The sequence below is a fragment of the Poecilia reticulata genome, linkage group LG1 (genome assembly GCF_000633615.1).
Source record: "Poecilia reticulata strain Guanapo linkage group LG1, Guppy_female_1.0+MT, whole genome shotgun sequence".
NCBI classification, from domain to species: domain Eukaryota; kingdom Metazoa; phylum Chordata; class Actinopteri; order Cyprinodontiformes; family Poeciliidae; genus Poecilia; species Poecilia reticulata.
This window is the reverse complement of record NC_024331.1, coordinates 624,697-634,292: the sequence shown is the minus strand read 5'-3', so window position 1 is coordinate 634,292 and position 9,596 is coordinate 624,697. Positions and strand designations below refer to the sequence as shown.

Here is a 9,596-nt window from a genome sequence, read left to right as displayed (position 1 = left end):
TATATATATATATACCTTCGACCAAACACCCCCCAAAAGGAATCCCAGTGCCGCTTGTAAATTTCCGCCATCCCCCCGCATGCAGCCCTCTGAAGGCTCCCCGGGGGGCGGTACTGCCCACATTGAGAACCGCTAATCTAATTTGATGACTGGCAAACTTCAGTCTGGAACTTCAGGTGGGAGCACAATTAAAGACATTTAAATGTAGTAGCAGAATGATGCAAAATGTACACATTTTTCAGGCATTCACACAAAACACACAAAAATAAAATATCATTTAGAGATTTATCTTACTTCAGTCTGTGATTAGATTTTTGTCAAAAAGTGGAGGAGTAAAAATATTTTCAACCCCACTTTCAAAAACAGGTTGCTGTTTCTCCATTTGCTCAGTCACTCATAGATGTATTGTTGCAATTCTTCAATATAACTGTGTTGCAAACTTGTTACAAATTCTACATGACATATCTGGACAATAAAACTGCAGAAACATTAATAGTTATCAGTAAAAGCTTTTTTGTTTCATCAAAACAAAATAAGCACGCTGATTTTTTTAATTGGATCTTTTTACATGACTTCAATCACTGCTATTTATCATATTAAATTGCATTTTATGGAGATGTTCTAATTGTGCCTTACCTTAGTGAACACACACGCATCCATGCACATACACACACGAATGTGCACACACACAGAACACACTTTTGTATCTTCACAGAAAACTAAAAGTTGTTTTCTTTCAAATCTTGCAAAAACTACAAGCAACAACATCAGCAAACCATCAACCACATACTGTTCACTGCAAACATAGCAGCAGAAATGTCCCTGTGGCTTTGTTTTATTTCTCACAGCAGATATTTTGACTCAGTGCAGAAATAAAAGCCCAGACACACCTAATAGCATTCATTATAATCCTGTTTCAGTTCAGAGCTCCATCAGTGAGACTGTGTGTGCTGGGCTCTGAACCTGGCATGTACAGACAAAGTATCTAGAATGGTGCTATCATTAAAAAGTACCTTTGGACCAAGCTCAGCTGTAGAGTGATATTCCCTCTTTCATGTGGTAAAGTTCACATTTGTTGCCCCTCTGTCTCTTGCTCACCTTCCTTATAAATACAACTTCAACTTTGAAACTTGTTAGAAGATTCTTTTTGTCTCTCCAGGATTCAAATCTTGAATTAATCATTTGTAGGAGGTGATCTTTTGTCAGGGAGGCAGGTCAGATTTTATTACTGATACTGTTGGTTTCACTTGCTCTGATACCTCAGAAAGTTTGATTCATAATTCAGAAAATAGTCAAATAACTTCAATAAATGAACCATTGTGCTGATACGGATACTGCTTCAGAGTGTGTGTTCTTTACCTCTGCGTTCAGTGGTAACTACCAGGGCCTCCTGCCGCTTGCCCCAGCCCACGGCAGTGCGAGCTGTGAGGCAAAACACGTAGGTGTGTTCAGAGGAGAGGCCTGTGACAGTAAACTGGCGAGCATTGGAGCCCACTTCCACAGTGGTCCACCGCAGAGGGTCCCTGCTGTAAAGGCAGTACGATATTTGGTAGCCTAGTGAAAAGTGGAGGAAAAGAGAAAAAAATAATTATTTGGTGTTGAATTCTGTGTTTGCACCCACAAGAACTAAAATCGTCTAAATATGAAATTATGACAGCACTGCTATCATGTTTTTTTCCAAATAATTTTTCAATTCACGGGTAAAAATGTTCAAAAAAGACTTAAAATCAATAGTTTTTATAGAGATTTGGTGACTAGAAGATGCCACTATAACTGCTGCTGTAAGCATTTTAAAAACTCACAAAAATTAAGGGAAAACTAAAATAACACATTCTAGATCTTAATTACCTAAATATTATCAATTAAAAACTTTATTATTAACACAGTGGAATTGACTGAGAAGGAAATAACACAAAAAATATCAATGTAAATAAAAATTATTACACCATGGAGAGCTGGATTTGGATTCACCCAATATGAAAGTGGAAAATAACATATCAGGCTGGTTCAGTGAATGTTCCTTAAGACATTTCTAAATGAGGCTCAGTAGTGTGTGTGACCTCCGGAACTAGTCTCCTCCCAACAACTCCTGGGCGTGCTGCTGATGAGACGGCGAATGTTCTCCTGAGGGATCTTTTGCCAGACCTGGATTAGAGCATCAGTTAGCTCCTGAACAGTCTGTGCTGTGATGTGACGTTGGTGAATTGACCAAAACATGATGTTCCAGATGTGCTCAATTGGACTCAGGTCAGGGGAACAGGCAGGCCAGTCCATAAAATCAGTGCCCTCATCATGCAGGAAGTGCTGACACACTTCAGTCACATGATGCCTAATATTGTCAGAAGGAACTCAGGCCCCACTACACCAGCATATGGTCTCACAGTGGGTCTGAGGATTTCATCCCAGTACCTTATGGCAGTTAGGACACCTATGACTAACACAGGGAGGGTTGTGTGGCCATTTAAAGAAGTGCCTCCCCACATCATGACTGACCCATCACCATGCTGGAGGATGTTGTAGGCAGCGTAACGCTCTCCACAGTGTCTCAAGACTCCGTCACGTCTGTCACATGTCCTCAGTGTGAACCTGTTGTCATCTGTTCAGAGCACAGGGAGAAATTCGTGGTCTAATCCATTCTCTGGATTAGACCACCAAATATCCTTGCCACCACTCGCATTGATGTTCGGTCTAGGATTAGCTGCACTTCTTAAGCAATTTCAGTGGGCTGTAAAAAATGCCACACAATACTTTAATGCATGATAAATACTTTAATGCATGACAACACTGATAAAATGAAACAGTGAGTAAAATTTCAACCAGAAAGGACAAGAACAGAGAAATGATCTGAGGTCACCACCTGCAGTCACTCTTTGTAGGGACTGTCTTGCTAATTGTCTCTCATTTCCACTTGTTGTGTGTTCCATTTGCACAGCAGCAGGTGAATAAGTGTTACTACCTAATTGGTGACATTAATTCCACAAAGGTGTGACTGACTGGGAGTTACATTGTTCTGTTTAGGTGTCCCCTTCATTTTTTGAGCAGTGTATATATGTAATCAATCTGTTCCCTTATCTTCACAGTTACACATTATTTTGTGTTGGTGTGCAATTTAAAATCCTAACACTGAAGTGAGTGGATGTAAGGTGACAAAAAATGGAACAGAAGTTCTCGGGCTGGGAGCATTTTTGCAGGACGTATTTATCAGGGGTGCCAATAAACCTGTGTGCTGCTTTATTTTCTCAGTCTGAAATTCTTTGACACATGTAGCCTGTTCCCACTGAAGACACAAAAGTCATGCTTTTGATACTGAACTCCACTCCAGGGCCACAGCTTCATGCAATTTCACACACGCACACGCACAAACACAAAAACAAGCACAAACACACACTTGCTTCCAGTGGCATTATATAAACATACAGCCTCCTGTCTGTATCCTTGGCAGTGACCCATGGTGTACACCGCATGTGTGTGTTTCTCAGTCTCCAGTGCAGTAAGTCATGTAATAATGCTAACACACCCCACATCACAAGCACCCACACACTAACCAGTGATCCCCATCCAAGCTTTCCACAGGCCATCAGCCGCTCACAAAGACCTATATTACTGGGATTGTAATGTGTAGCAAATACAGCCTTCCGACACACAGTCCCCCTGCACACTGTGCAGAAACACACAAATAGACTGATGTGATTAGGTCACAGTGCGGCTGTCAAGATAATACTCTGCTCAGAGGCACCTAATCTGGTTGAGTGAGTGATAATCTCATCAGATAGTCTGATTGTATGTTAATGTGAGTTCTGGATGCAGAGGACTATAGAATAGCAGCCAGATCAAAATTCAAATCTAATCATCTAGGTCAGGGCACGGTTTTGTTCTGGGCAAAATATTTTTAGGATATTGAAGCCTTGGAGGTAGATGAGGCCAAATCCTGGTTGCATAAAGTGATTGGGTCTTATATTATTCCTCTTGTTTAAAAAGAACTTGCAGCTCTTTTCAAACATCTAATATGCATCATATGCATTACAGGCCTAATTATTTGGTGTAAGGAATGATGATCACTTTTGAGTTGATGTTTTTCACACTTCATTCTGAAATGCCACTTAAAATGAGTACAAAACACCCCACAGCATGATGCTGCCTCAATCATCTGCTGGGTAGTATTGAATTAGAATAGAAAGGGTAAAAATGTATTTTAAAAAATTATATATCCATTTGAAACTCTGTGTATAACATTCCCACAGAGATTCTCAGGGAACATAGATGCTGTTCTGCATTTTTCCAAATCAGACTCCACAACTTTTCTTTTCATTGTTTGTCTTTTATCTGCCTTCTGCTTTAAGCATTCCCTGAGAACCCACAGAGAAATGAGGCGGTCAAACAAACACGAAGGAAACCAGTGCACAACAGTTGTTTCTATCTGCATTGGCACACACACAATGCACTCAACAAGAACACAGCAGGATTGTGTATTTGTGTTTGTCGGTGTGATGGAGAAAGAGGGATTTGCCCTCCCACTCATCCCACTGTCACAGGGAGGTGTCATACTAAATGTCCTCCCCTCCAACAGAATGCAGTCACACATCACTCAAACTGTCCTGCTAAACTCCCTTCCCTGCTGAGAGGACAAATACCTCCATTTCCTGCTCAGCATACACACTCATACCATCGTCCCCTTTAATCTCTATACTTCTCTTTCCTGCCTTTCTTTTCCCTTCTTTTTAGTGTCACTAACTCTACAGCTCAACAAATCCGGTGAAATGTACTTATACTAAAACAGTCATATGTGATTCTATACATCATCTACTTTGGAAAAGGAACTCAAATAACCCTTTTCACACATACTGGTTTCATGATTGAAAAACCAGAACACTATAGCATGCATATACCCACAAACTTCACTAGTGGAGTAAACTGAAAGATGAAGACTGAACAAGCTCTTTGTTATCTTATGACTTTTACTTGCCCACTTCCCATGAAGTAGGGGTGCCAGTCCTCCAGATCTACCGTCCTGCAAATTTTGGATGCATTTATTTTCTAATATACCTCAACCCGATAAAAACCAGGCCTCTGTTCTACGCCTTGCTCTATTCAGAGGGTCTGGACCAGTGACGGTTTCTGATATGTGCGACATAGACAACTGCCCAGGGCGGCATCCTGTGGAGGGTGGCATGAGTGCTATCACAAGTGGAGGATCAGAATGTCAATTGCACCAAATCACTATTACCCTGCACCTGATGTTGTTGCTGCACAACAGCAACAACGTCAGGGGTGGTGGATGGTAGATCTCAGGGTCTGGACTTGGGAACCCCTGGTTTAAAGGACCACAGTGATATGTGATTCTGTGTTATTTTGTGAGCATCTTTGGAAATGTTTTTTTTTTAAATTTATTTACCTAAAATGATGCCATTGGGAAATTCAGGAGGCTGCCAGACCACCCGAACCGATGTCAGTCGAACCTCTGGAAACATCATACGGACTGGGGGACCTGGGACTGGAAACAAAAACAGGAAAGGGTTTTGGCAGCAGAATAAATGTGTATTAATACAAAGCATGAATAACTACAAGGTAAATGAGTCGTGTAACAAAAATATACTGAAGGCATCTAACTCCAAAGCCCCAATGTCAACCCAACTATCAAGCATTGTGGTAAGCAGACTGGCATTAAGATTCTACAACAACCTCAATCTCAGCTAAACTTGTACACAAAGCTTAAGAGCCAGGTCAATGGCGAGAAAACAACCAGTTTAAATAAACTCTGCCGATTGTGAACGAAAGAGTGGTTACCTATCCAGTTGGAGGTCTTACAAGACCTTGCTCATGGAAACAGGAAGAACTGGGATTTCCTACAACTTGTTAAAGGACATTTTCTAAAGTGTTAGTGGAGAAGTATGTATATATGGAAAGTGGTAAATGGCTTTGTACTTGTACAGCGCTTTATCACGTCCAGAGGATCCCAGGCTCTTCATACTACAGTCATTCACCCATTCACTCACACACTGATGGCAAGCTACTGCCCCAGGGTAGCCACAGTTGCCCTGGGGCAGTCTGACAGAGTTTGTATGTGTCATTTTGATCCAGTGTGGATTATAAACTCATTGATCCTCCAGTTCCAGTTTTTAAGACTCGTTAAAGATTTTAGTTAAATCAGGGGTGTCCAAAGTGTAGCCCTTGGACTGAGTTTGTTGGTCCCACAATAGAAGTTTGAGAATAACACAAATTTGGCCCATCCAAATTTACTTTTTATTTTTAAATCTCAGTGAAATTATTATCAGCATCATTTTATCTTAATGGAAAAAGTTAGGTATAACAAAGTGCTGTTTTATAAACATGCTTTTATGATAAGAACCCGGTTTATCCAGAGGTTTTTACTGACTTTGCTGCACAAGAATCAGCTTTTACTTAATTTTCTGAATTTGGCTAAATATAACAAGCATTTTAAAAGAAAGTGACCTTAAATTCTGTTCTTATTACTGAGAATATATTTGTTATATTGGGCCCCAAACAATTTGAATACAAGATGCCTTTCTTTTAATATAGCAAACCCTGAAAATCTTTTTCATGTTTATGATCTACAATGAATAACCTTCCTTTTCTACAAAAACTACAAAAAAATAAATAAATTGACTACTTTATTTGTTTCATTTTAGTTTTCTTTCTTGTTTATTTGGCCCAGAAGTTTTTTTGAATTGACAACTTTGGCCCACGTGACAAAAGTTTGGACACCCCTAAGTTAAATGATCATTCTTCCTGAATAAATTTAAATGTGTTGTTGCAAATCCCATGATGAATATATGCACAACTCTCAGCTGCACTGTATGCTAAGTGGGAAACTATATAGGGCAAAATAAGAAAAAGTAATTTCCCTTTAACTTTGTGCCCACTTTGACACTGCTGCTGATAAAAGTACATGTTCCACCTCAGCAAATACATTTCAGCTCGAGTGTGCACACATTCATAAGCCTGCAGTTGGTTTATGTGTCTGAGCGTGTTTGCGTGTGTGTGTGTGTGTGTGTGTGTGTGTGTGTGTGTGTGTGTGTGTGTGTGTGTGCGTGTGTGTGCGTGTGTGTGTGTGTGTCAGACAGAATGGAAGTTCATTATACATTGCTGGGAATTGACTTTGCCATTTTGTTTTATCCTGAAATGAGAAAAACTTTTCAAACGTGACTCTGCTTGACAGAGGATGATTGCTGGTGTGTGTGAGGGTGTATGTTGTGTTAGACTGTGTGAACATGTGTGTGTTTGTGTGTATCGTGAAAGTGCCTGTAATGGTTATCAGGTCTCTACATTGGCAGCTACATGTTATTAGGAGAAAGTATCCACATATATCTGATGACAGCTGAGGTGCAAAGGAGAAAAAAAAGACAGGAAGAGGTGTGAAGAAACTTCTGGCCACAGGCCTGTAATTCCTACCATCTTCTTTAGTTCTGAGGAGGACAGGGCTGCTGGGAGGGCCATCTCCAACCTGTGTGAACGCCAGCACTTGCAGTGCATACATTTTATATTTTTGGAGGGAACCCAGAAGCAGTGTTAGATTTCCGTCTCCTTGTACCACCTGAACACTAGGGGGAGTGTCTGAGTCTTTCTCATGATACAACACCTGTGCAAAATCAGAGGAAAAAACATTCATTAATAAAAGAAAAACATAAAGTTGGCTGTATACTAAACTGCCAGCAATCTTAACTGATTAGGGATGTCTTATACACTTTGATACCAAAAATAACACATGGATAGTAGATACATAGATATAGCAAGACCAAGCCATACACTGTGCACACAATTATTGGGCAAGTTTTAGTTATATGACATTTTTATGCATATTTTCCAACTCCGAGCTCTATAGACTTGAATGTTTATTGAATATAAACATATCAGCTGCTGTATATTTGTTTAATGAAGGAGGGTGGGGCCTACGGAGATCAACATCAAGGCAGCTTCTTTTCCACAGGCAACATGGGTGAAAAATGAGATCTGAAGACGGATTTTTCAAAGGTTTTATGGACTGGTGAGATGAGAGTGACTCTTGATAAACCGGATGGATGATGAGCCCACTGGTATCGGCTGGTATTATTAAAGATGAGCTAGTTGGACCTTTTTGGGTTAAAGATGGACTCAAAATCAACACCCAAACCTACTGCACATTTTTAGAAGACACTATCTTCAAGCAGTGGTTCAGAAAAAAATCTGCAATGCTCCATCGCATGCATCAAAGTACTCCACTATATGTCAGCCAGTAAAGGCCTTAAAAATGAAAGAATAATGAAGTGGCCCTTACCAGACCTAAACCCCATTTAGAACGTCTGGGCCCTTCTTAAATGTGAGATTTACAGTGAAGGAAAACAGCACATCTCTGAACAGGCGGTGGTTGTTGCTGCACAAAAAGTTGATCGTCAACAGATCAACAAACTGACAGAATGGAAGATTTATAAATTTTAGTGAAAAGAAGGGTGGCTATGTTGGTCATTGATTTATATTTAAATGTCAGAAATGTTGGTCAACTTTGAGTTCTATGTTTATTATTCTCACTTTAATAGAAAGATGGGAAAATGTTCAGTTTTAATCCAGTTGCATAATAATTCTGCACACTGCCCAATCTTTGTACAGACAGATATTGTCCTAAAAAGCCAAAATCTCACTTTTACTTCACTAAATATTCAAGTTTGAGAGGTTATTTGACCGAGAGCAACATAGTTGTTCAACAATAAAATTAATCCTCAAAACTACAACTTGTGTAATAATTGTGCACATAGTATAAAGTTATCTCGGCTTTGTTCTTGAGACCAGAACTGTGTGAAATAAATAATAGCATGAATCTTTCAGATAATAATTTGTGGCGCAATAATTATTATTACACTAGAATGAAAATCTGTCAGAAGCTGCTCTTTCTAGGTCGTCCTCTCCCCGCTTTACAACTCACAAACTTGCACAAGAAAATTTCTCTTAAAACCAAATTAAAGATGTAATAATGAAAATAAGATACAAGTCAGGCACAGCAGGGCATCAGGAATGGCTATTCAACATTTAGCAGGGGATGGAAGGTGTTAAAAGAGCTGCTGCTGGCAACCACTTCCCATCTATTAACATGGTAGACATGCAGCTAAGTGTGATCCACAGAAAGGAACACAGATATGAGGTGTGATGTGCTTTGGGCATGTTTGACGATGACCTGGATTTTATCAGAAAGAATAAAATGCATGAACAATGGACTCATTTACAGTGCTGAGAAAAAGTGTTTGCCCCTTTAATGGTTTCTCGAGCTTTGGCTTTTTTGAAAAGTTAAATATTTCAGATTATAAAATCTGATAACAGACTAGGAAGGCCATAGTAAAAACAAAAAAACAGTTTATAAAAGGTTTCCCAAACCACATTCTTAAGGTTGAGAGACCAAAAATGTCAACAAAGTCCCTATTTTGATCTAAAACTATCTCATGACTGAGACTCTTTTCACATTCAAAGCTGCAAACATGTAGTCACTGAATAATTAAAGGTTCCCATTTAGGTTCTAAAACACTAACCGTAATCAATATTTAACATTAAGAATAAATGGGCACTATTTTAAAACTCATAAAATGTCCAAAGAAGATCATCATATATATATA

The 9,596-nt window shown here is 39.4% G+C and overlaps 1 protein-coding gene across 2 annotated transcripts in view; it reads right to left on the bottom strand.

The window, feature by feature from the left end:
• Nucleotides 1–9,596, bottom strand: part of LOC103462363 (protein sidekick-1) — a 620,157-nt gene that overhangs the window by 46,660 nt on the left and 563,901 nt on the right. For both annotated transcript variants that reach the window (XM_017305208.1, XM_017305213.1), the window contains 3 exons: nt 7,411–7,597; nt 5,393–5,491; nt 1,360–1,554 (listed from right to left, as the gene is read on the bottom strand). In XM_017305208.1, the coding sequence (XP_017160697.1) occupies nt 1,360–1,554; nt 5,393–5,491; nt 7,411–7,597 (481 nt within the window). The remainder of the gene's footprint in view (nt 1–1,359; nt 1,555–5,392; nt 5,492–7,410; nt 7,598–9,596) is intronic.